A 27,965-nucleotide genomic window follows, 5' to 3' on the forward strand; every position below is an offset into this window, starting at 1 on the left:
GTTTCTCGGTCTGGTGTGTGTCACGGGCTCTTGCGCCCACGGAGGTCCCTGTGGCAGTTGTCCTGGACTACCTATGGCACCTTAAACAGCAGGGCCTGGCCATATCTTCCCTGAAGGTCCACTTAGCGGCCATATCTGCTTTCCATCCTGGCGAAGGTGGACACTCGGTGTTTTCTCACCTGGTGGTCGCTAGGTTCCGTAAAGGGCTGGAACGTCTCTCCCTCAGATCCGTCACCCCGGCCCTACCTGGGACCTGAACCTAGTACTCAACAGGCTCATGGGTTCGCCCTTTGAGCCGCTGGCAACCAGTTCTCTCCTGTACCTGTCATGGAAGACAGTTTTTCTGGTGGCCATTACTTCAGCTAGGAGGGTCTCCAAGCTCCGAGCTCTCACTGTAGACCCTCCTTACACTGTCTTTCACAAGGACAAAGTTCAATTGTGGCCACATCCCGCTTTTCTCCCTAAGGTGGTCTCGGCCTTCCACACCGGTCAGGACATCTTCCTACCGGTCTTCTTTCCCAAACCTCATTCATCTCCACGGGAGCAGCGATTACACTCTCTGGATGTCCGCAGGGCGCTTGCATTTTATATTGATCGCACAAGGCCCTTTCGTAAGTCCCCCCAGCTCTTCGTGGCCATAGCGGACCGCATGAAAGGCCTTCCCATCTCCACTCAAAGGATCTCCTCGTGGCTGACAGCATGCATCCGCACGTGCTATGACTTGGCCCATGTCCCAGCGGGCCACCTCACTGCCCATTCTATGAGGGCTCAGGCTTCTTCAGCCGCCTTCCTTGCACATGTACCGGTTCAGGAGATCTGCCGTGCAGCGACCTGGTCATCGGTCCATACGTTTGCTTCGCACTACGCTCTGGTGCAGCAGTCTAGAGACGATGCGGCCTTCGGCTCGGCAGTTTTGCATTCCGCCATGTCTCACTCCGACCCCATCGCTTAGGTAAGGCTTGGGAATCACCTACATGGAATGGATATGAGCAATCACTCGAAGAAGAAAAGACGGTTACTCACCGTTGTAACTGTTTTTCTTCGAGATGTGTTGCTCATATCCATTCCAAACCCACCCTCCTTCCCCACTGTCGGAGTAGCCGGAAAGATGGAACTGAGGAGTGGGCGGGTCAGCTGGGGTATATATCCGCGGCCATAGTGGCGCCACTCCAGGGGGAGACCAGCCGATCCACTGAGTTGCTAGGTTAAAAGTCTTCCGACGAACATGCACGCAGCGCGCGCACACCTACATGGAATGGATATGAGCAACACATCTCGAAGAACAACAGTTACAACGGTGAGTAACCGTCTTTTCTGGGCCTGGGAAACAAGCACAGACTGGTGGGACCGCATAGTGTTGCAGGTCTGGGACAATTCCCAGTGGCTGTGAAACATTCACATGCATAAGGGCACTTTCATGGAACTGTGTGACTTGCTTTCCCCTGCCCTGAAGCACCAGAATACCAAGATGAGAGCAGCCCTCACAGTTGAGAAGCGAGTGGTGATAGCCCTGTGGAAGCTTGCAACGCCAGACAGCTACCGGTCAGTTGGGCATCAATTTGGAGTGGGCAAATCTACTGTGGGGGCTGCTGTGATCCAAGTAGCCCACGCAATAAAAGATCTGCTGATATCAAGGGTAGTGACTCTGGGAAATGTGCAGGTCATAGTCAATGGCTTTGCTGCAATGGGATTCCCTAACTGTGGTGGGGCGATAGACGGAACCCATATCCCTATCTTGGCACCGGAGCACCAAGCCAGTGAGTACATAAACTGAAAGGGATACTTTTCAATGGTGCTGCAAGCACTGGTGGATCACAAGGGACATTTCGCCAATATCAACGTGGGATTGTCGGGAAAGGTACATGACGTTCGCGTCTTCAGGAACTCTGGTCTGTTTCAAAAGCTGCAGGAAGAGACTTTCTTCTCAGGCCAGAAAATAACCATTGGGGATGTTGAAATGCCTATAGTTATCCTTGGGGACCCAGCCTTCCCCTTAATGCCATAGCTCACGAAGCCATACACAGGCAGCCTGGACAGTAGTCAGGAGCTGTTCAGCTACAGGCTGAGCAAGTGCAGAATGGTGGTAGAATGTGCATTTGGACATTTAAAAGCTCGCTGGCGCAGTTTACTGACTCGGATAGACCTCAGCGAAACCAATATTCCCCTTGTTATTACTGCTTGCTGTGCGCTCCACAATATCTGTGAGAGTACGGGGGAAACATTTATGGCAGGGTGGGAGGTTGAGGCAAATCGCCTGGCCGCTGATTACGTGCAGCCAGACACCAGGGCAGTTAGAAGAGTACAGGAGGGCGCGGTGCGCAACAGAGAAGCTTTGAAAACCAGTTTCATGACTGGCCAGGTTACGGTGTGAAAGTTCTGTTTGTTTCTCTGTGATGAATGCCCCTGCCCCCCTTTGGTTCACTCTACTTCCCTGTAAGCTAAACACCCTCCCCTCCCCCCTTCGATCACCGCTTGCAGAGGCACTAAAGTCATTGTTGCTTCACATTCGTGCATTCTTTATTAATTCATCACACAAATAGGGGGATAACTGCCAAGGTCGTCTGGGAGGGGTGGGGACAGAGGGAAGCACAGGGTGGGGTGGGGGAGGAGGGAAGGACAAGGCCACACCACAATTTAAAACTTATTGAAGGCCAGCCTTCTGTTGCTTGGGCAATCCTCTGGGGTGGAGTGGCTGGGTGGCCGGAGGCCCCCCCACCATGTTCTTGGGCATCTGGGTGAGGAGGCTATGGAACTTGGGGAGGAGGGTGGTTGGTTACACAGGTGTTGTAACAGTGGTCTGTGCTCCTGCAGCTCAACCATACACTGGAGCATATCAGTTTGATGCTCCAGCAGTCGGAGCATCAACTCTTGCCTTCTGTCAGCAAGCTGACACCACCTATCCTCTTCAGCCCACCACCTCTCCTCGCATTCCTGTTGTGCTTTCCTGCACTTTGACATCATCTGCCTCCATGCGGTCAGTGTGGGAGGACAGCAGTAGCTCTGAGAACATCTCATCCTGAGTGCGTTTTTTTGGCCTTCTACTCTTCGCTAGCCTCTGCGAAGGAGAAACATTTGCAGCTGGTGGAGGAAAAGGGAGATTGGTGGTAAAAAAGACACATTTTAGAGAACAATAGGATCACTCTTTCCCGTTAAACCTTGCTGTTCACATTACACAGCACATGTGCTTTCGTTACAAGGTAGCATTTTGCCTCTTATATTGAGGGCCTGCCAGTGTGGTGTGAGAGATCACTCACGCAGGGCCGGGCAACAGAATTCGGCTTGCAGGTAGCCATGGTAAGCCACAGTCTTTTGGCTTCTTTAACTTTCATAACATGTGAGAATGGTTTCAAACAGCAGCACCCTCATTTCCCATACCAAGCGGCCATTGGGTTGGCCATTTAAAATGGGTTTGCAATTTAAAAGGAGGGGCTGTGGTTTGCGGGTTAGCGTGCAGCACAAACCCAAATAACCCCACCACCACCACGCTATTCTCTGGGATGATCACTTCACCCCTCCCCCCACCGCATGGCTAACAGTGGGGAACATTTCTGTTCAGCCACAGGCAAACAGCCCAGCAGGAATGGGCACCTCTGAATGTCCCCTTAATAAAAGCACTCTATTTCAACCAGGTGACCATGAATGATATCACTCTCCTGAGGATAACACAGAGCGAGATAAGGAATGGATGTTGTCTGAATGCCAGCAAACACTGGGATTTCCACTCCATCCCCATACAAGTTAACAGACTTTTGCAGTAGCTGTACTGGCCGTGAATGCCAAGGCAGATTAATCATTAAACACGCTTGCCTTTAAACCATGTGTAATATTTACAAAGGTACACTCACCAGAGGTCCCTTCTCCGCCTACAGGGTCCATGAGCACGCCTTGGGTGGGTTCGGGGGTTACTGGCTCCAGATCCAGGGTGAGAAACATCTCTTGGCTGTTGGGAAAACTGGTTTCTCCGCTTCCTTGCTGTGAGCTATCTTCAATCTCTTCGTCATCATCTTCCTCGTCCCCAAACCCCGCTTTCTTGTTGTGTGATTCTCCATTGATGGAGTCAAAGCACAGGGTTGGGGTAGTGGTGGCTGCACCCCCTAGCACGGCATGGTAGAAGCGGCATGTCTGTGGCTCTGCCCCGGACCATCCATTTGGTCCTCTCTGGTTTTGTGGTAGGCTTGCCTTAGCTCTTTAATTTTCGCGCGGCACTGCTGTGCGTTCCTGTTATGGCCTCTGTCCTTCATGCCCTTTGAGACTTTTGATAATGTTTTGGCATTTCGTTTACTGCAACGGAGTTTAGCTAGCACTGATTCGTCTTCCCATATGGCAAGCAGATCCCGTACCTCCCGTTCAGTCCATGCTGGAGCTCTTTTGCGATCCTGGGACTCCATCTTGGTTACCTGTGCTGATGAGATCTGCACTCACCTGCACCTTGCCATGCTGGCCAAACAGGAAATGAGATTCAAAAGTTCGCGGGCCTTTTCCTGTCTACCTGGCCAGTGCATCTGAGTTGAGAGTGCTGTCCAGAGCGGTCACAATGGAGCACTCTGGGATAGCTCCTGGAGGCCAATACTGTCGAATTGCATCCACACTACCCCAAATTCAACCCGGCAAAGCCAATGTCAGTGCTAATCCCCCTGTTGGAGGTGGAGTAAACAAATTGATTTAAAGAGCCCTTTAAGTTGAAAAAAAGGGCTTTGTCGTGTGGGCGGATCCATGCTTAAATCGAGGTAAGGCTGCTAAATTTGACCTAAAATCGTAGTGTAGACCAGGCCTCAGTGTCCTCTGGCTAGATCAGCTGGCTCTGCATGAACTCTGTGCCCATGACAGGACTGGATCTCCCAGCCTAGACTCTGGACTTGAGTTCCCTGCCCTGTTGATATGACTGGATTTTCTCCTTTCAGATCCCTGCAAAACCCTGAAATGCCGGATCAAGGAGACATGCAAAATTGAAGATGGCCAAGAGTCATGTGTTCCTGCCTACACTGGAATCTGTCTGGGCTCAGGGGATGCACAGTACCAAACTTTTGATGGCCTGAAGTTTGACTTGCAGGGCATTTGCAAGTACACCATCGCTAAGTACTGTGGCAGCGACCCTACCCTGGAGCCCTTCACCATTAATGAGAAGAATGACAACAGGGGGAACCAGGAAATCTCCTTTTGGCAGGTGACCAATATCTATGTCTATGGGTACAACATCTCCATCTACAAGAGGGAAATTGGCAAAGTCCGGGTGAGTTTCCCAGCTCGGGGTTCTGCGCCTTTTCTACTTATAACAAATAGTATTTTTTGTCAAGTATCAGCGGGTAGCCGTGTTAGTCTGTATCCACAAAAACAACAAGGAGTGTAGTATCTCTCACACAAATGAAATCCTAGATACATGTGACATGAGCTGAATATATCATATGGGCAATACAAGTACATAAATGCAACTGGTCTTGTGTGTTTAACATGGTTGTGATAGATAGCTAGATAGCCAGCTAGATAGATAGATATTGTGTTTATTCAGGGAAAGTTGCATTGATTTCAGTGATTCTTTCACATGCCACTGGTTAAAGTGACAATGATTTACAGCTGAAATGAGTGGCAAGGTTACAGTTGCAGTAAGAACAAGTGAGGATGAAAGAGCAATAACACCTATCATACCTCCCCCCTCCTCTCTGTCTCTAGCTGAACAGTGTGATCACCAGTCTCCCAGTGACACTGAAAGACGGTAAAATCAAACTGTACCAGAAAGCTCTCAGCACCGTACTGCAGACGGACTTCGGCCTCCAGATCACATATGACAAAAATTGGCATATAGCGATCACCCTCCCCAGCAGCTATTATGGGGCCATGTGTGGCCTATGTGGGAACTTCAACCACAATCCAGACGATGACATGATGTCATCCAAAGGCACCAGCATCTCCTCCATCATGGACTGGGCTGCCAGTTGGAAAGTCCAAGACCGGGACCCCTTTTGCTGGGATTATTGCCAAGAGACTTGCCCAGTGTGTGATGAGAGCAAGAGAGAGCTGTATGGGGATGACAGTCACTGTGGGGTGATCAGTAAAGCACCAGGAGGGCCCTTCAGAGAGTGTCACTCCAGGGTGAGCGCTGATGACTTCTTTGACAGCTGCATCTATGACATGTGTCTGAATGAGGGGGACAAGAGCATTCTGTGTGAGGCGCTGGAGGCCTATGCAAATGCCTGCAGGAGGCATGGGGTCTCTGTCGATGACTGGAGGACGCCATCCAGTTGTGGTGAGTCTGGCAGCTTGGTTTCTTATTGACCGTGGTAGCGGTAGTCAATCTGTTTACCTTGTTGATGAGCATGGGGATGGAAATATGCAAGATCCCTGAGGTACTGGGGTCAGCACTGACTCTTAGGGTAGAGCTCCCCCTAGCAGTCATTCAGCCAAGAGCTAACCCGCCTGGCCCTGTTAGTTAATGAGATCTAAAACAATCACTGATTCAGGTGGCTAGTGTACATGTACACAGCAGCTGGGTGGCATAATTCTCAGCTCAGGTGGACATTCACACACTCGGCTTGGGATTGATATCTAAAAATATCAGTGTGGATGCAATGTCACAGGTGACAATGTAGGTTAACTGCACAAGTCTCCAATGTGTATATATACCCTATAAGTGTGATGTATCTGGCAAGCAGACTGTGATGCGTTGGGTCACAAAGACCCCTTTGGGACTGCCACCTGATGTGCTGAGACTACCTCTGAGCCCGTTTTTCCTGCCTGCTTGGGACATCAGTACCCTGTCTTGTTGAGCTAGACACACTAGCCTGCTGCAAACACAGACCCAGCTCTGAACCACGTCCCCCAAAAGCTGCAGACTTAACTGAAAACAGCTTAAGAAGTGCTCCTGTCCCTAGTACCCAGACACCCTGTTCCCAATGGGATCCAAACCCCAAATAAATCTCTTTTACTCTTTATAAAGCTTATACAGGGTAAACTCATAAATTGTCCACCCTCTATAACACTGATAGAGAGATATGCACAGCTGTTTGCTCCCCCAGGAATGAATTATTTCTCTGGGCAATTAATAAGCAGAAGTGATTTTATTAAGTACAAAAAGTAGGATTTAAGTGGTTTCAAGTAATAACAGATGGAAAAAAGTAAATTACCAAGCAAAATAAAACAAAAACATGCAAGTCTAAGCCTAAGAAAGTAAGAAACTGAATGCAGGTAAATCTCACCCTCAGAGATTTTTCAGTAAGCTTCTTTCACAGACTAGACTCCTTTCTAGTCTTGGCCCAATCCTTTCCCCTGGTACAGTCCTTGTTCCAACTCAGGTGGTAGCTAGGGGATTTCTCATGACTGCAGCCTCTTTTGTTCTCTTCCACCCCCTTATATACCTTTGGCAGAAGATGGGAATCTTTTGTCTTTTTGGGTCCCCACCCCTCCTTCTAAATGGAAAATCACCAGGTTAAAGATGGATTCCAGTACCAGGTGACATGGTCACATGTCCTGTGAGGCCCCAAGCCTTCATTCATCCCAGCTTGACTCACAGGAAGGCTCGCAAGTAAACACAGCCACCTACAATCAATTGTCCTAGTTGATGGCAGCCATCAAGATTCTAAACCACCATTAATGGCCCACACTTTACATAACTACAATAGGACCTCAGAGTTATAGTCTATATTCCTAGTTTCAGATACAAGAATGATACATTCATACAAATAGGATGACCACATTCAGTATATTATAAGATTTGTAATGATACCTTACAAGAGACGTTTTGCATGAAGCATATTCCAGTTACATGATATTTGCATATTTTCATAAGAATCATGTGGAGTGCTACATCACACAGACTATGGTGGAATTCAGTGTTTCTCAGTGTCCACAGAGCATAGGGGGCTGTGGAACGTTTTTGGTGGTCTTCAGGGTGAAGCAGCTATAGACAATTGTGGAGTTAAGAGGGGAGGCAGCTCCATGAGATGTTCTTCTCTGATTGAAATGCATGGGATCTGAAGGTGCTTAAACCTCTCAGAATTTGACTCTTAGCACCTGCAGCCCTTGCTGACTTATGGACTGAAATCCTATTCTCACTGGAGTCAATGGGGATTCGCCAATGAATTCAGTGACACAGAAACAGCTTATTGACGGTGCTCAGCATGTTGCTGGATCAGACATAGAATCATAGAAGATCAGGGTTGGAAGAGACCTCAGGAGGTCATCTAGTCCAATCCCCTGCTCAAAGCAGGACTAACACCAACTATATCATCCCAGCCAGGGCTTTGTCAAACCAGGCCTTAAAAACTTCTAAGGAAGGAGATTCCACCACCTCCCTAGGTAACCCATTCCAGTGCTTTACCACCCTCCTAGGGAAACTGTGTTTCCTAATATCCAACCTAGACCTTCCCCACTGCAACTTGAGACCATTTCTCCTTGTTCTGTCATCTGCCACCACTGAGAACAGCCAAGCTCCATTCTCTTTGGAACTCCCCTTCAGGTAGTTGAAGGCTGCTATCGAATCCCCCCTCACTCTTCTCTTCTGCAGACTAAACAAGCCCAGTTCCCTCAGCCTCGCCTTTTAAATCATGTGCCCCAGCCCCCTGATAATTTTCATTGCCCTCCACTGGACTCTCCAATTTGTTCACATCCTTTCTGTAGTGGGGCCCCCAAAACTGGATGCAATACTCCAGATGTGACCTCACCAGTGCCGAATAGAGGGGACATATGCACTTAAGCACATGAATAACTTTAAGCATGTGAGTAGTCTCATTGATTTCAATGGAACTTCTCACATGGTTAAGTTCTTTACTGGACTGGGTCTGTAACTTGCAGCAAGCCAGGTTCTGTTGACTATCATGGACTTGCCATCCACTCAGCATGCAATGGCTGACTAAGCTGGTTCTGTGTGAAGGTTGTGCTCATGACCAGTCTGGCTCTCCCATGTTATTATTATTGTTATTAATTGATAACCCACAGCTTTGCCACTGATATTTATTGTTTTATGGTAAGTCTAAATATAGGTGGGCAAGTGTTTGTATTGTTGTGATGTTCCCCTGGTGTTATCTTGACTGGTGATCTTCTAGGTCACTCCAATCCTCAACTGTGGGAGCCAGCCTTACCCTGCTCTGCTGTGAGAACCCGCACTCTTGGGCTGTTCATGCACAGCCTCTAGCATGTAAGCTGCTTGGATTGTGCAACCGAATGACACTAGCCAATATCTCCAGTCCCAGACACAACCTAGGAACCTCCATCTTGCAGTGTCCAGTTATGCCCGCTATACGCGGCAAGCTTATATGAGTTTGTCAATCTAACAAAGAAATTGATATGTCCCAGGCTTGTTATCCCAAGGGGAGTCTCTGACATGCTTCAAACCAAACACACTGCTTCAGGTAGAATAAACAAACAAATATATTAACTACAAAAGATAGATTTTACATGATTATAAGTCACAGCACAAGAAGTCGGATTTGGTCAAATGAAATAAAGGCAAAATGCATTCTAAGCTGATCTTAACACTTTCAATGCCCTTACAAACTTAGATGGTTCTCATCACAGGCTGGCTAGTTGCCCTTCAGCCAGGCTCTCCCCTTTCATCAGTGCTTGTGTTGTTTGGTGGTGATGTCTGTAGATGGAGGTGGAAGAGAGGAAAAGCATAGCACGTCTCTCCCTTTTATCACGTTCCTTCTTCCCTCTTGGCTACCCCCCCACACACACACACACCTTGTAGGGTCAGGTGAGCATTACCTCATCATAGTCCCTGACTGACCAAGGGAAGGGGGGTGACTCACTTGAGAGTCCAACAGATCCTTTGTTGCTGTGAGGCTGGGCTGGGTTTGTCCCATGATGAAGTATGAACTGCCCCTCTGTTCCTGGAGAGTTTTCCCTGGGCTTGTTTTAAGCCATGAGGATACATTTTCAGCCTCATAACTATATACATGAAATTACAACAAATAACATTCCTATAACAATAATTATTATAACATTACTATAACAAAAATGCTCAGTGCATTATGAGCCTACCGAAGACACACGGCATGACAAACTTTGCACTGGATACCACACAATCATATTATAAGGATGAACATAAGTGATCTCTCTCCTGCCATCCATCTCCATCCTCTGACGAACAGAGGCTAGGGACACCATTCTTACCCATCCTGGCTAATAGCCATTTATGGACTTAGCCACCATGAATTTATCCAGTCCCCTTTTAAACATTGTTATAGTCCTAGCCTTCACAACCTCCTCAGGTAAGGAGTTCCACAAGTTGACTGTGCGCTGCGTGAAGAAGAACTTCCTTTTATTTGTTTTAAACCTGCTGCCTATTAATTTCATTTGGTGACCCCTAGTTCTTGTATTATGGGAATAAGTAAATAACTTTTCCTTATCCACTTTCTCAACATCACTCATGATTTTATATACCTCTATCATGTCCCCCCTTAGTCTTCTCTTTTCCAAACTGAAGAGTCCTAGCCTCTTTAATCTTTCCTCATATGGGACCCTCTCTAAACCCCTAATCATTTTAGTTGCTCTTTTCTGAACCTTTTCTAGTGCTAGAATATCTTTTTTGAGGTGAGGAGACCACATCTGTACACATGAACATGAGTCTACAGTGTGTTCCCCCAAGATTCAGAGTGTCATAGTTGTGTTGGGAAATTTTGGAAGGTGGTGAAAGAGGAGAGTTTGCTGTGATGATGAGCTATGTGTTTGGGCTGTGTTGTCGTGTTGGTGGTTGTGTTAATTTGTATCGGGGGACTGGGCTGTTGAATTGTGTGCGTGACAAATGAGGGGTGTGTGTCTGGCGGATCATGCTTGAGGATTTTGTTTGGGCATGTGGCCTGCGTTGGTGAATTTATGTTAAGTTGCACGGGTGGTGAATCAATCTTTAAAGAACTGTGGGGCAGTCACCCTTATATTGTGGACTCATTACAACCAATGAAATTGTTGAATACAAACTAGACATAGAGTAAGGGTGATGATTGGCATGGCATAGGTACATGCCTTACTGCTTCACCATATATAGATTATTATTATTATTATTATTACTATTATTATTTTATTTCTACTACTGTAGCACTTAGGAGCCTAGATACTGGACTTGAGTTCCTTCCCATGTTGTTATGACCAAAATTGTTTCTTTCAGATGCCTGCAAAGCTCTGAAATGCCGGACCAAAGAGACATGCCGGACTGAGGATGGCCACACATCATGTATTCCTGACTACATGGGAACCTGCTTGGGCTCAGGGGAAATGCACTACCAAACTTTTGATGGTCTGAAGTTTGACTTCCAGGGCACCTGCACCTACACCCTGGCCAAATACTGTGGGAGCGACACCTCCCTGGAGCCTTTCACCATTGATGAGAAGAACGCCAATAAGGGGAGCCAGGATATCTCCTTTCTGCCAGTGACCAGCGTCTACATCTATGGGTACAACATCTCCATGTACAAGAGGGAAGTTGGCAAAGTCCGGGTGAGTCTCCCAGCTCAGGGCTCTTGCACTGTTCACCTTACAAAGCACAGTACTTTTGTGTAGTGTCTCACAGAAACAGAATCCCAAACAGATGCCGTGAGCTGAATATGTCATGTGGGCAATCCAAGTACATAAACACATCTCATCTGTATGATCTGTATGTTTGAAAACCTTATCATTGATAGAGAGATAGAGAGCAAAAACAAAACTTTGTGGCTAGATCGATAGCTATCTCAGATAGGTAGAATCTCTATAGAGATATGGGGAATTCTGGAAACAGATACTGTAGATAGATAGTGAAGCTAGATAAATACTGTGTTTCTTCAGGGACTTTGGATTGATTTCTGTTGTTCGTCTTGAATAAGGAATGGGTAAAAAGTGATTAAGGATTTGACCATTATTTTACTTGCTGCTGGTTAGACTGACAATGAATAACAGCCAAAATGAATGGTGAGGCTACAGTTGGAGTAATAACAAGTGAGGATGAAAGAAGAATAATGCCCTTTGTGTTCTTCGCCTCCTGTCTGTCTATAGCTAAACGGTGTGATCACCAGTCTCCCGGTGACACTGAAAGACGGTAAAATCAGACTATACCAGAAAGGCCTCAGTACCGTCATGCAGACGGACGTTGGCCTCCGGGTGGGGTACAACAAGAACTGGCATCTGGAAATCACCCTCCCCAGCAGCTATTATGGTGCCATGTGCGGTCTTTGTGGGAACTTCAACCAGAACCCAGAAGACGACATGATGTCCTCCAACGGCATCAAAGTCTCCTCCATCATGGGCTGGGCTTCCAGTTGGAAAGTCCAAGACCGGGACCCCTTTTGCTGGCATTATTGCCAAGAGACTTGCCCAGTGTGTGATGAGAGCAAGAGAGAGCTGTATGGGGATGACAGTCACTGTGGGGTGATCAGTAAAGCAGCGGATGGGCCCTTTAGAGACTGTCACTCCAGGGTGAGCCCCGACGACGTCTTTGACAAATGCATCTACGACGTGTGTCTGAATGAGGGGAAGAAGACCATTCTGTGTGAGGCGCTGGAGGCATACGCAGACACCTGCGGGGACCATGGAGTCACTGTCTATGACTGGAGGACGCCGTCCAGCTGTGATGAATTTGGAGGTTGGCATTCTGTCAAAGCAGGTGGCAATGAGACTAATCCGACAGTTTACCCTGTTGATGGAGGAGATGGTGAGTGACCTGAGCATGGGGATGGGAATACCCAGGTTCCTGGGGCATTGGGGTGAGCACTGAGCCTAGATATTGGACTTGAGGTCCCTGCCATGTTGATATGACCAATAATGTTTCTTTCAGATGCCTGCAAAGCTCTGAAATGCCGGACCAAAGAGACATGCCGGACTGAGGATGGCCACAAATCATGTATTCCTGACTACATGGGAACTTGCTTGGGCTCAGGGGAAATGAACTACCAAACTTTTGATGGTCTGAAGTTTGACTTCCAGGGCACCTGCACCTACACCCTGGCCAAATACTGTGGGAGTGACGCCACCCTGGAGCCTTTCACCATTGATGAGAAGAACACCAATAGGGGGAGCCAGGATATCTCCTTTCTGCGAGTGACCAACATCTACATCTATGGGTACAACATCTCCATGTACAAGAGGGAAGTTGGCAAAGTCCGGGTGAGTCTCCCAGCTCAGGGCTCTGGCACTGTTCATCTTACAAAGCAAAGTTCTTTTCTTTTGTGTAGTGTCTCACAGAAACAGAATCCCAAACAGATGCCGTTAGCTGAATATGTCATGAGGGCATTACAAGTACATAAATACATCTCATCTGTATGATCTGTATGTTTGAAAACCTTATCATCAATAGAGAGCAAAAACAAAACTTTGTGGCTAGATCGATAGCTATCTCAGATAGGTAGAATCTCTATAGAGATATGGGGAATTCTGGAAACAGATACTGTAGATAGATAGTGAAGCTAGATAAATACTGTTTCTTCAGGGACTTTGGATTGATTTCTGTTGCTCTTCTTGAATAAGGAATGGGTAAAAAGTGATTAAGGATTTGACCATTATTTTACTTGCTGCTGGTTAGACTGACAATGAATAACAGCCAAAATGAATGTGAGGCTACAGTTGGAGTAATAATAAGTGAGGATGAAAGAAGAATAATGCCTTTCATGTTCCTCCCCTCCTGTCTGTCCCTAGCTAAACGGTGTGATCACCAGTCTCCCGGTGACGCTGAAAGACGGTAAAATCAGACTATACCAGAAAGGCCTCAGTACCGTCATGCAGACGGACGTTGGCCTCCTGGTGGGGTACAACAAGAACTGGCATCTGGAAATCACCCTCCCCAGCAGCTATTATGGTGCCATGTGCGGTCTTTGTGGGAACTTCAACCAGAACCCAGAAGACGACATGATGTTCTCCAACGGCATCAAAGTCTCCTCCATCGTGGGCTGGGCTTCCAGTTGGAAAGTCCAAGACCGGGACCCCTTTTGCTGGCATTATTGCCAAGAGACTTGCCCAGTGTGTGATGAGAGCAAGAGAGAGCTGTATGGGGATGACAGTCACTGTGGGGTGATCAGTAAAGCAGCGGATGGGCCCTTTAGAGACTGTCACTCCAGGGTGAGCCCCGACGACGTCTTTGACAACTGCATCTACGACGTGTGTCTGAATGAGGGGAAGAAGACCATTCTGTGTGCATCGCTGGAGGCCTATGCAGACTCCTGCGGGGACCATGGAGTCACTGTCTATGACTGGAGGACGCCATCCAGCTGTGATGAATTTGGAGGTTGGCATTCTGTCGAAGCAGGTGGCAATGAGACTAATCCGACAGTTTACCCTGTTGATGGAGGAGATGGTGAGTGACCTGAGCATGGGGATGGGAATTCCCAGGTTCCTGGGGTATTGGGGTTTGCACTGAATTTTAGGGTAGAGCTCCCCCTTTTCTGTAGGATTTCCTATGTTTGGTTAAGTGTACCCTAGTAGGCTTCCCCCAAAGAACTCAGAAGCCTGAATGCATGATAGACACAGGTAGCTTTATCTGCAATTTGGCTTTAAGTGCAAAGTATCTAGGAAGCAAGCAATGGTGTAGTTCAATGTCTATGGGCCATAGGAGTCTGTGGAACATGTCTAATGGTGAAACACCATAAGAACAAACCTGTGGGTGATCCAGGAGTTAGGAAGGGGGATCCAGGAGATGAACTTTTTCTCCCATTGAAATACATGGGAGTCAAAGGTGCTTACAACTTTCAGAATTTAACCCCTAGCATGTGTGGCTCTCACTGACACGCCCACCGACAACAATTCCAGGCCCCAGGGCAGCTGCGCTGCTGGGTGTGCTCTTCCAGCATGGCCAGGGCTTCCACATGCCTGCCTGGCTGCCTTCGTTGCTGCTGGTACCACCCTCCCCAGCCTAGGAGCCCTCCGGCCCACCTCGGTGATTTAAAAGGGCCTGGGGTTCCTGACTGCTACCATGGCAGTGGCAGTGGCCGGGGGCCCCAGGTCCCTTTAAATCTCTCTCCTTCGCCCCGCGCCGTCAGTGGGCCTGCTAACTGATGTATGTACTGAAATGCCGCTCCCTAAGGAGTCAGTTGGAATTAGCAATTACTTCAGTGCCACAGCAATGGGTTATTGAGGGTGTGCTGGATCAGAACCAGGGGCATTTAAGCACATGCATAACTTTAAACATGTGAGTAACCTCATTAATTTCAATGGAACTGCTCACACAGTTGAGTGTTTAGCTGGACTAGGACCAGAGCTTGCAGCAAGCCAAGCTCTGTTGAGTATCCTCAGCATGCCTTGATTGGTTCAGTTGGTTCTGCATGAATGCTGTGCCCATGGCAGATCTTGCTCCCCTGGCCTAGACACTTGACTTGAGTCCCCCACTCTGTTGATGTAACTGGGCTTTCTCCTTTCAGAAACCTGCCAAACCCTGAAATGCCGGACCAAGGAGATGTGCAAGACACAGGATGGCCACGCGACGTGTGTTCCCGACTACATGGGAACTTGCTGGGGCTGGGGGGACCCGCATTATCACACCTTTGATGGCCTGAAGTTTGACTTCCAGGGCACCTGCACCTACATCATCGCCAAGTACTGTGGGACCGACCGCTCCCTGGAGCCCTTTACCATTGATGAGAAGAATGATAACAGGGGCAGCCAGGCCATCTCCTTTCTACGAGTGACCAACATCTATGTCTACGGGTACAACATCTCCATCTACAAGAGGGAAGTTGGCAAAGTCCGGGTAAGTCTCTGTTTTCAGGACTGCACCTTTTGGACTCATAACACACAGTGATTTGGCAGAGTCTCTATCGCTCACAAATGGTATCCTAGAATCAGGGGATGTGAGAAAGACATAGGCAAATGGGAAGAAAGATGTTTTCAGATAATGGGGCACTGGCTTCTGGGAGGGACACCAGGGCCAGAGTGAGGTAAGGTGGATCACCGGCCTGCAGAGGGCGTGCCAACGGCTGGAGAGCTAATTCCAGGAGACGACCAGCAGGAGGCACCACAGGGGTGAGTCCACACCCTTACAGAGATTAACAAATTTATTTGAACATAAGCTTTCATGGGCTAAAACCCACTTCATCGGATACATGAAATGAAAAATACAGTAGGAAGATATATATACACAGAGAACATGAAAAAATGGGTGTTGCCATACCAACTGTAACGAGAGTAATTAATCAAGGTGAGCTATTAGGTTAATTATTATCAGCAGGAGAAAAAAAAACGTTTGTAGTGATAATCAGGATGGCCCATTTCCAATAGTTGACAGGAAGGTGTGAGTAACAGTAGGGGAAAAATTAGCATGCGGACACAGTTTTTACTTTGTATAATGACCCATGCTAATTTTAACCCTAAGGTTATTCACACCGTCTTGTCAACTGTTGGAAATGGGCCATCCTGATTATCACTACAGCTGTTTTTTTCTCCTGCTGATAATAGCTCACCTTATGCTCAAATACATTTGTTAGTCTCTAAGGTGCCACAAGGACTCCTCGTTCTTTTTGCTGATACAGACTAACATGGCTACCACTCTGAAATCTGTCACCAAGAAAGAAAGGAGTGTTCTTTAGGTAGATAATAGAGGTGAAATCATGACTCCATTGAAATCAATGGGAGTAGGTGGCATAGATCACAGGTCTCAGTAGAGGGCTGAATTCTATATTTAGTTATGGTGCATGTGTCGCAGTGTAAATTGAGGACTGTATACTCCCCAATATGCACAGCAGAATGGCCTATCAGAGGTTTGCACAGAGATCAGAGGGAGAATATAGTCTTTATTTAGTAACCACACCTTAAATACTGTATGCAGTTCTGAACACCCCATCTCAAAGAGTTATATGAGAATTGGAAAAGGTACAAAGAAGGGCAACAAAAATGATTAAGAGTATGGAACAGATTCCAGATGAGGAGTGATTAAAAAGACTGGGACTTTTCATCTTGGAAAAGAAGTGACTAAGGGGGCATATGATGGAGAGCTATAAAATCATGAATGGTGTGGAGAAAGTGAATAAGGAAGTATTGTTTATTCCTTCACATAACACAAGTACAAGAGGTCACCCAATGAAATTAATAGGCAGCAGGTTTAAAACAAACAAAAGGAAATACTTCTTCACACAGCGCACAATCAACCTGTGGAACTCATTGCCAGAGGATTATGGCCAAAAGGATAATGGGGCTCAAAAAAGAGATAGATAAGTTCCTGGAGTATAGATCCATCAATGACTATTAGCCAAGATGGTCAGGAATGCAACCCCATGCTCTGGGTATCCCTAGCCTCTGACTACCAAAAGCTGGGAGTGGACAATGAGATGGATCGCTCAATGATTGCTCCTATCTGTTCATTCACTTGCAAGCACCTAGCATTGCTCACTGTTGGAAGACAGGATATCTGGCAAGATGGACCATTGGTCAGACTCAGTATGTCTGTTCTTATGTTCTTAACCAGAGCTGGGCAAAATTTTTCATCCAAAACATTTGTTTGGCAAAAAATGCAGATTCTGTGCACTGAAACCTTTCATGAATTTGGATCAGTTTCAATGATTTATTTTGACTGAGAAAAAAAAATGAAAGGTTTTATTTCAACATTTTTTAAATAAAATGTTCTTCTTCGAGTGCTTGCTCATATCGATTCCAATTAGGTGTGCGCGCGCCGCATGCACGCTCGTTGGAAGATTTTTACCCTAGCAACACTTGGTGGGTCACCTGGGTTGCCCCCTAGAGTGGCGCCGCCATGGCGCCTGTGATGGGTTGGACTCACCCCTGCGGCGCCTCCTGCTGGTGACTCCGGGAATTCGCTCGTTCCAGCGCTGGAGCGCCCTCTGCAGGCCGGTGATCCGCCTGTCCTCTGGCCCCCGTGTCCCTCCCTGGACCCGGTGCCCTCTTACATGGGGTGCTGCCCCCTGGCAGTAACCCCTTTCTCTCTGGGTTTCCCCTCCTCAGGGAACCCCCACCTTCTATCCCCACCTTGCCTTAGTATATGGCTACTGCCAGTCATTGTCTAGCCCCACGTTCTGGGGCAGACTGCAGTATCAGCCAACTCATCACTGGCAAGGAGGGTTTGGACCTGCTGCCTTGGCCTACCCCTGGGCTGCCCTCTGCAACCCTCAGTACCTGCTAGCCCAATGCTAAGCCACAGCCTGGGGCTTTCCAGGCTGGAGCTCCCCAGCTCCTCAGCCTTTCCCCAGCCCTGCTCCACTCAGGTGCCTGGTCTAGTTCCCTGCAGCCAGGCCCTTCTCTCTCTGAAAGCAGAGAGAGACTGACTTGGGCTTCTGGCTCATAGCCTCTTATAGGGGCCAGCTGGGCCTGATTGGGGCATGGCCCAGCTGCAGCCACTTCCCAATCAGTTCAGCTTAAAAGCTGCTTTCTCAAGCCTCGGCCCCTGCCCAGGGCTGTTTTTAACCTCTTCAGGGCCAGAGCAGGGTCCACCCTGCTACAGCGCCAAATATATACCCCTGCCGACCCAACGGCCCTTCAGTTCCTTCTTATGTCGGTTGTTGGAACAGTGGAGCGCAGCTTAGCTGATCTCCACTTCCCTAGCTACTCGTAGTTCTCTCGTTATTTCTTGTGTATATAGTTGAAATTTCTATAGTTGTAGTTAGTTTATTTGTTCTATAACATAGTGTATATAGTTAAGAGAGGTTCGGGGATTAGCCCCTTCCCCGCACCCGGTGCCGGGGCCCATGCCCGGTTCACCGGGTTTCAAACAGTGCTCGGCCTGTCACAAGCCGATGCCAACAGGAGATCCCCATGACTCCTGTCTTAAGTGCCTCGGGGAATCCCACCTCACCGATAAATGCCGGATCCGCAAGTCGTCCTTGAAGCTGAGGACGATAAAGGAGCGGGACTTTCATCTCAAACAGCTCCTGATGGAGGCAGCTCTTACTCCTCCGCCCTCAGCACTGAGCGCTGGACAGTCCGCAGGCAGAAGCACTTCTTCGGCACTGGATCGCACCGGTACTGCTAAGGCCTCTTGGCACTGACTGTCGCCGGCACCGATGTCTGTTCGGCATGGTTCCCTCTCCCCGTGGGTGAAGAGGCATAAGACTCCTGCTGCTTCCGTGCAACCTGCACCGCAGCCAGAGCACCCGACTAAGTCGGACCGCCCGGCACCGGCACCGACACCTGCCACGGCACTGACAATGTCGGCACCATCGATTCCGGTTCTGCAAGGGCCATCAAATCCGGTGCCTGAAAGCTACCCGGCTCGAGCCGTGATTGAGCTCACTATTCCCTCCACGCTGGAGACATTTTTCACGGCGAGGGAGCTGATCGCGATGACAGAGTCTGCACTGCCTCAACCCCCGGCACCACCGGTGCGGGTCATACAATCTATAGGCAAGCCTGCCCTGATGAGACCACCCTCTGTCGGCACCACAGAGCGGCACCGTTCACAATTGGGGTCCCACCAGCATTCTCGGTCCTGTCGCCGATCCCGGTCCCGACGCCGCTCGCAGTCCCGGCACCGCTCCCCTTCTCGTTACCGGTCGCACTCGCGGCACCGATCAGCGTCCCGTTCGCCGGCCCAGTATGCTCAGCACCAATTCAGCTCCCGGCACTGCTCCAGGAACCGTGACTCTGGCAGCTGCTCCAGACATCGAGCTTCGAGATCCCGGTCGACCTCCCGGCACCGCTCCGGTCGCAGGTCCCAAATTCGTTCCCGGTACCAGTATGGCTCTCGGTACCAATCCCTGGTGCCGCGCAGCGCAAGATCAATCAGAGAAGGAGACTCTTCCCAGGGCTTTTTGGCCCCTCCTTGGCCATCTCGACACACATCGGTGTCGTCTCATGCGGACAGTACCGATGCACAGGACCGTGACTCCGATGTGCCCACCAGAGTGTTCCAGGAGACCCAGGCCCAAGATCAAGGCCCCCATCAGTGGTAATTCTGGACGCCTTGGGTGTATCACCAGGCCCAAGGTGTACCTCCAGTCCCATCTCACTCTGTTCCATCAGAGCACCGGGTGCCGGAGGCGACTGTCAGCCGTCCCCCTCCTACCGGTATGGAGGAAGCTCCCGTTCAGCCACCAGACCCCCAGATCCCACTGGAGCAGGAGGTTGTCCAAGAGCAAGAGTCCATGCAGGACCCGCTTGTCCCTGGCCTTTCCTCTTCCTCTTCTCCAGATGAAGGGGTGGCGGAGATATCCTCCTCGGGCCCTCCTCCAATTGACCTGAGGGCTCATCAGGACCTCCTGAGACGTGTGGCACTCAATATGAATTTCCAGGTGTAGGAGGTCCTGGAGATAGAGGACCCGGTGGTGGATATTCTGTCGGCTGATGCCCCCACAAGAGTGGCCTTACCATTTATCTGTACGATCCAGGCCAATGCTGATACCATCTGGCAGTCTCCAGCCTCTATTCCGCCCACTGCCAGGGGAGTTGAGCGCAAGTACATGCTGCCCTCTACGTGCATCCTCCTCCCTGCTCCCTCTTCGTACAGTCTGTCAATGAGGGAACGCCATGGCCAGCAAGCTCTGGCTCCAAAATCGAAGGAGGCTAGGCATATAGACTTACTGGGCCGTAAGGTATACTCGGCAGGGGCCCTCCAGCTCCGGGTGGCAAACCAGCACGCCCTGCTTAGCCGCTACTATAACACCTGGGCGGCGGTGGGCAAGTTCACCGAGTTAGTCCCTCAAGACTCCCGTCAAGAGTTTGCTGCCCTCTTGGAGGAGGGGAAGAAAGTGTCGAGAACTTCCCTCCAGGCCTCGCTGGATGCAGCTGACTCCGCAGCCAGGACTCTGGCCTCGGGAGTTGCCATGAGACATATTTCCTGGCTTCAGGTGTCAGGCCTCCCACCGGAACTACGGCACACCATACAGGACTTGCCCTTCGACGGTCGAGGCCTGTTTTCTGAAAAGACTGACCCTAGGCTGCAAAGCCTAAAGGACAACAGGGTCATTATGCACTCTCTCGGCATGCACACACTGGTAACTCAGCGCAGGCCTTTCCGTCCCCAGCCTCACCGCCCTTACTCTCCGCCTAGACAGAGACCTCAGTCATCTTCGCACTCAAGGCCTTTGGTCAGCTCAGGAGCTGGCCTTGCACATCAATGTCTGAGAGCTGAGAGCAGACCGCCTTGTGTGCCAGGCATTCCAACAACATTTACAAGGCCGTTGTGTCTCAGTGTTCACGGACAACACAACGGCCATGTATTACATAAACAGGGAGGGGCACGGTCCTCCCCTCTTTGTCAGGAAGCCATCCTGCTCTGGGACTTCTGCATAGCCCATTTGATAGACCTGGTAGCGTCCTTTCTCCCAGGAGTTCAGAACACTCTGGCGGATCGCCTCAGCAGATCCTTCCTGTCTCACGAGTGGTCGATTTGTCCGGATGTTATCCATTCTGTTTTCCGGAAGTGTGGCTTTCCCCGCATAGACCTCTTCGCTTCCCACGAGAACAGGAAATGCCAGACGTTCTGCTCCTTCCAAGGCCTCTCCACGGGCTCGATCTCGGACACTTTTCTGATGCCGTGGACAAGCCAACTGCTTTATGCCTTTCCACCCTTCCCGCTGGTTCACAAGGTCCTACTAAAGCTCCGCAGGGACAGAGCCCACTTGATCATGATTGCTCCAGCATGGCCCAGACAGCACTGGTATACCATGTTGCTCAACCTGTCGATAGCCAACACAATTCCCCTGCCTCTTCACCCAGACCTCATAACTCAGGACCACGGCAGACTTCACCACCCAGACCTGTAGTCCCTTCACCTCATAGCATGGCTGCTGCCTGGTTAAGCCAGTCCGAGTTACGTTGCTCTGCCTCGGTACAACAAGTACTCCTGGGTAGTAGGAAACCTTCCACTCAATTAACATATCTGGCCAAGTGGAAGCGTGTCTCTTGCTGGTGCGAAAAGCATAGTGTTACTCTCACCGAGATCTCAATCCATTCCATCTTGGACTACCTCTGGTCTCTCAAACAGCCGGGCCTAGCGGTATCTTCATTGAGGGTGCACTTGGCGGCCATCTCTACCTTCCACCCAGGGGAGAGTGGCCGCTCCGTGTTCTCGCACCCTATGGTTTCTAGGTTCCTCAAGGACTTGGAGCACTTATACCCCCAAGTACACCGCCCCGCCCCAACCTGGGACCTCAATCTGGTTCTAACCAGACTTATGACTACCCCATTTGAGCTGCTAGCAACCTGCTCACTGCTATACCTGTCCTGGAAGACAGTTTTCCTCATAGCCATTACTCACCTTTGTAACTGTTGCTCTTCAAGATGTGTTGCTCATATCCATTCCAAACCCGCCCTCCTTCCCCTCTGTTGGAGTAGCCGGCAAGAAGGAACTGAAGGGCCGTTGGGTCGGCAGGGGTATATATTCGGTGCCATGGCGGCACCACTCTAGGGGGCGACCCAGCCAACCCACCAAGTGTTGCTAGGGTAAAAATCTTCTGACGAACATGCATGCAGCGCATGCACACCTAATTGGAATGGATGTGAGCAACACATCTTTAAGAACAACAGTTACAAAGGTGAGTAACCGTCTTTTTCAGTTTTTTAATTTGAAATGACCTTTTGTTTCAAAGCTTCCTTTAATTTTTTTTTCAAATTTCAAATATTTTAAAAAATGCTTGAAATAGGACTGAAACAGTTTGATCTGAAACAATTTTCTTTCCACTTTTCACCAAAAAAATTGAATTTTTTTTCAGTTTAACACAATTTTTTTCCTAATTTTTTTGTAATTACTAATCTATTATTTGCACATCTCTAGAAAGAACTAATCTTTTTATTTATGTATTTATTATTCATTTCCTTCTTGTTCTGCTCGTTCTACAGTGAGAAAATCTGCTCCATTTGAGGCTCAGATATATTTCTGCCCTTTTTTCCTCTATTTTCTGCATTTTCCTTTTTCTGATTCTCTTTTCCTGACCTGTCTGTGTGAATCTCCTTCATCCTTTTCTTTGTATCTCATTCTCTTAGCAACCCCTAATTATCTACATAAGCTGCTTCTGCCCCAGTCCTTGCCCCAGTTGATCTGTTAAAATGACCAAGGTGTGATGGGATGCTTATCCCACACATAGAATCATTGAACCATAGAGTTAGAAGGGACCTCAAGCGTCATCTAGTCTAACCCCCTGCCATGATGCCATGTTCTGTCTAAATCATCCAAGACAGAGGAAAACTTTTGAAAATTTCCTATGAAGGAGCTTCCACAACCTTTGCTAGGCAGTCTGTTCCATTGTTCTGCTCTTCTTTTGTTTAGGAAGTTTGTCCTGATTTAATTTAAATCTGCTCTGCTGTAGTTTGAACCCATTGCCTCTTGTCCTGCCCTCTATGGCAAGAACAACTTTTCTCCATCTCTTTTATGGCAGCCTTTCAAGTATTTGAAGACCGTTATCTTATCCCCTCTTTTGCAAACTAAACATACCCAGTTCCTTCAGTCTTTGCTCGTATGTAAGCCTGCAAATCATTCATGGAGGTCACAGAAGTCATTGCTTCCGTGACTTTCCATGACCTCCGTGAATTTTGCAGGACTGGTGCAGCTGATCCCAGCAGCTGGGGAAGCCCCAGGTCCAGCCGCACCGGGTGCTGGTCTGGCAGCTCCAGGCAGCTGGTCCCCAGGCCGCCCCTGCCCGGATCAGCAGTGGTGGGGCTGCAGGCTGTCACCACCCGGACCCACGGTGGTGATGGGGCAGCCATGGGCTGCTCCACTCCTGGAGCGGCAGCAGGGCAATGTGCTACCTCCCACACAGACCAGCGGTTGCAGCGGCCCTGGCCATCTTCCACCTGGAGCGGCCCCCTGCCGACCCCCACCTCCAGCGTCAGGGGGCCCTGGGCTGCCACTAGCTGCAGCAGGGCCTGGGCTGCCCCACCCCAGCTGAAACGTCACCCCGCACTGCCTCTCTCCCACCCAGCAGCAGTCTTGAGGAGCACCCCCCTCCCAGCAGGTAAGATTTAGTCACAGGTCAGGGGGCCGTGACTTTTTGTTTATTGCCCGTGACCTATCCATGACTTTTACTAAAAATACCCGTGACTAAAACGTAGCCTTACTCATCTGACTTGCATTCCATCGCTTTGGTCATCTTTGTCACTCACCTTTGGATCCTTTCCAGTTTCTCTACATCCTTTCTCTACAGCAGTGACCAAAATTGGATGCAGGACTCCAGCTGAGGCCTAACCAGTGCCAAGTAGAGTGATACTGTCACCTCCCGTGACTTGCATGCTATGCCTCTGTCAATGCATTTGTACATGCCATGATTCACTGTTGCAAAAAAAAGGCAAACATTCTGGGATGCATTAACAGAAGTGTTGTAAGCAAGACACAAGAAGTAATTCTTAGGCCTTGTCTACACTGGCAAGTTACTGTGCAGTAAAGAAGCTTTCTGCAGTGTACCTCCTGAGGTGTACACACTGCCAAGGCACAATGCACAGAAACACCTCACTTGCAGCATTGTAAAAAAACCACCTCAACGAGAGTCGTAAGCCTTAAAGCGCAGAGGCTTCAGTATTGGCAGTGTAAACACATTACAGCGCAGAAAGCAATCAATTGACCTCCAGAAATGTCCCATAATCCCTCAAGTGGCTGCTCTGCTCATTGTTTTGAACTCGGCTGCCCTGGAGACATGCGCCCCTCCCTTTTCAAAGCTCCGTTTCTGACAGCCCTTGCGTGCTGTGCCGATCTGCTCAGAGACACCAAGCAAACCATTAACATGGAATGCTCGTGCTGTTGAACACAGAAGCCGGAGTGTGTGTGTGTGTGTGTGTGTGTGTGTGAGAGAGAGAGAGAGAGAGAGAGAGAGAGAGAGAGATTGCTGTGCAGAGAGCTGGGGAGGGAGGCGAGGACTGATGTAGGGGTTTCCCCCTCTCCCTGCCTCAGGACTGGTTGCTTCCTGCTGCTGTCTGAACTTACAAGACAACATGCTGACACACTCTCTGTCCCCCAAAACACACTCTCTCATAGGTGCCAACTTTCCCCAGCGCCAATCAGTGCTCGCACCCCCCCGCCCCAACTCCGCCCCTTCCCTGTCCCTATTGGACCCCTTCCCCAAATCTCTGCCCCGGTCCCGCCTCTTCCCCCAGCATGCCGTATTCCCCCTCCTCCCCCTCCCTCCCAGCCGCGTGAAATAGCTGCTTCGCAGCGCAAGCGCTGGGAGCTAGGGGGAAAAAGCGGGCACGCGGCGCACTCAGGGGAGGAGGCGGAGCGGAGGCAGAGGTGACCTGGGCAGGAGGGCAGGGAGCTGCCAGTGGGTGCTGTGCACCCACCAATTTTTTCCCGTGGGTGGTCCAGCCCCAGAGCACCCACAGAGTTGGCGCCTGTGCTGTCTTTTCCCCCTCCATACACACACACACACACACACACACACTCTGTCCCACCCCCCTTCAGTTGAAAAGCAGCTGGCAATGTAGTAGGATGCCCATGGAGCAATGGGATTGGGAAACCTGCATCATGTGATGCTGTGCCTGCCCCATGAGGCATTGCAAACCCTTCCCAAAGCACCCTGCAGCCAGTTGCACAGTGGGATAGCTGCCACAATGCACTGCTCTCTTCGCCGTTGCAAGAGCTGCTAATGTGGATGTGCTCCACCATCACAAGGAACACAGTGTGGACACACAACAGCGGATTAATTCCAGCACTTTAATAAAAGTGATATAACTTCTTGTGCAGAAATTTGCCAGTGTAGACATACCCTTACACTCTACTCTGCACTGATTAGGCCTCAACTGGAGTATTGTGTCCGTTCTCAGCACCACATTTCAGGAAAGATGTGGAAAATTGGAGAAAGTCCAGAGAAGAGTAACAAACATGATTAAAGGTCTAGAAAACAAGTCCTGTGAGGAGAATACTGGGGGGGGGGGAGTGGGGGCAATGGTAACAGTTTTCAAGTACATAAAAGGCTGTTAGAAAGAGGAGGGAGATAAATTGTTCTCGTTAACATCTGAAGATAGGACAAGAATCAATGGGTTTAAACAAGGGTGGTTTAGGTTGGACAATAGGAAAAAACTTCCTAACTGTCCGGGTGATTAAGTACCGGAATAAATTGCCTAGGGAGGTTATGGAATTTCCATCATTAGAGATTTTTAAGAGCAGGTTAGACCAATACCTGTCAGGGATGGTCTAGATAATACTTAGTCCTGCCATTAGTTATGGGATCAGATGACCTTCAAGGTCCCTTCTAGTCCTATGATTCTATAATTCTATGTGAGGGAAGCACTTTTGCCACACAGGGAATAAATAGCAAGTGTTGTCTCTGAAGTGTTATTCATGAGCTTTACAGTTGATGCTCTGATCCGCTTAGTAGGGGCAGTGGAGTTTACGCCACTGGGGGTCATCGTTTCAGGCTCTCTGCAGACTCAGGCAGATGTTGCCAAGCTAGTCACACTTGGGGAACATTTGGAAGGTTTTCCTTGCAGCCATGAAGGCCAAAAAATTTTTTAAACAAACAAACAATTCAATAAATAAATAAATAAAATAAAAATTAAAGCTTAGATTCTGGAGATTCCCAATGTGTCATGTGGGCTATACAAATATATCAGATGGGTTGTATATTAGACACCTCTAGATAATTAGATATTATAGATAGATACTGTGGGTGGGTAAATAATATAGCTAGATAATGTGGACAGAGAGATCAATGGTTAGATTGATGGATGGATGAATGGTTAGATTCTGTAGGTGACTAGTCAATAGATCAAAAGGTAGTGTGGATGGATAGATAGACATAGAGAATTCTGCAGATAGACAGATACTGTAGGTAGATATTGTAGATAGATAAGTACTGTATACAGAATTCTAAAAATGTAGGTCCAGAAAGCACCGCAAGAGGTCATCTAAGTGCATCTCCCAGGCTGAGGCAATATTAAGTATAGCTAGACCATCCTTGACAGGTGTTTGTTGAACCTGTTCTTAACATATTCAAGCCAACTTGCATTGATTTCACTGGTTCTTCCTGAGTAAGGAATGGGTAAAAAGTGATGGCTATTAGTCAGGATGAACAGAGATGATGTCCCTAGCCTCTGTTTGCCAGAAGCTGGGAATGGGCGACAGGGGATGGATCACTTGATGATAACCTGTTCTGTTAATTCCGTCTGGGGCACCTGGCAATGGCCACTATCGGAAGACAGGATACTGGGCTAGATGGACCTGGTCTGACCCAATATGGCCGTTCTTATGTTCTTATGATGAAGGATTTGGCCCCCTTATTGTACATGCTACTGGTTTGAGTGACAATGAGGTACAGTCGAAATGAGTGGTGAGGTGACATATTCAATGAGAACAAGTTAGGATGACAGAGCAATAACACCCCATCCTGTCCTTGTCTCTAGCTAAACGGCGTGATCACCAGTCTCCCAGTGACACTGTCAGAGGGTAAAATCAGAGTGTACCAGAGCGGCTTCCGCGCCATCCTGCAGACGGACTTTGGTCTCCATGTGGCATACAACTGGGACTGGCATCTGGTGATCAACCTCCCCAGCAGCTATTATGGGGCCACGTGTGGCCTATGTGGGAACTTCAACCAGAACCCTGAAGATGACATGACATCAGCCAGCGGCACCAGAGTCTCCTCCATCGTGGGCTGGGCTGCTAGTTGGAAAGTCCAAGACCAGGATCCTTTTTGCTGGGATTCCTGCCAAGAGAACTGCCTGACATGTGATGAGAGCACAAGGAAGCTGTACGGGGGCGACAGTCACTGTGGGTTGATCAGCAAAGCCCCGGGAGGGCCCTTCAGAGAGTGTCACTCCAGAGTGAACTCCAGTGAGTTCTTTGATAGCTGCGTCTATGACGTGTGTCTGAACAGGGGCGCTACGAGAATCTTGTGCCAGGCGCTGGAGGCCTATGCAGCAAGCTGCAGAGACCATGGGGCCACCGTCTATGACTGGAGGATGCCATCTGGCTGCGGTGAGTCTGACAGCTTGGTGTCCTTACTGACATGGGCATGATTGGGCTAGTCAGTAGAGAAACCTGGACGTTTTTCATTCCTCCGGAGTTTTGAGGAAAAATGCCATTCTTGTCAAATTCAAAATTTTAGAAAAAAGTTCAGATTTTGACAAAATTTAATTTCAAGAAGTGTGAGACAAAGTGTGTCAGTAATATTTCAGAATGGAACATTTCAATTTTTCATTTTGAAACA

General features: G+C 48.9%; 1 protein-coding gene across 1 annotated transcript in view; it reads left to right on the plus strand.

Annotated features, from left to right (window-relative positions):
• Positions 1-27,965, plus strand: part of LOC120390529 (IgGFc-binding protein-like) — a 197,424-nt gene that overhangs the window by 155,988 nt on the left and 13,471 nt on the right. The window contains exons 49-56 of the mRNA XM_039513258.1: positions 4,902-5,230; positions 5,668-6,241; positions 11,096-11,424; positions 11,959-12,613; positions 12,737-13,065; positions 13,594-14,248; positions 15,309-15,637; positions 27,160-27,733. Of these exons, the coding sequence (XP_039369192.1) occupies positions 4,902-5,230; positions 5,668-6,241; positions 11,096-11,424; positions 11,959-12,613; positions 12,737-13,065; positions 13,594-14,248; positions 15,309-15,637; positions 27,160-27,733 (3,774 nt within the window). The remainder of the gene's footprint in view (positions 1-4,901; positions 5,231-5,667; positions 6,242-11,095; positions 11,425-11,958; positions 12,614-12,736; positions 13,066-13,593; positions 14,249-15,308; positions 15,638-27,159; positions 27,734-27,965) is intronic.

Source organism: Mauremys reevesii, linkage group 24, assembly GCF_016161935.1.
Source record: "Mauremys reevesii isolate NIE-2019 linkage group 24, ASM1616193v1, whole genome shotgun sequence".
Classification (NCBI taxonomy): Eukaryota; Metazoa; Chordata; order Testudines; family Geoemydidae; genus Mauremys; species Mauremys reevesii.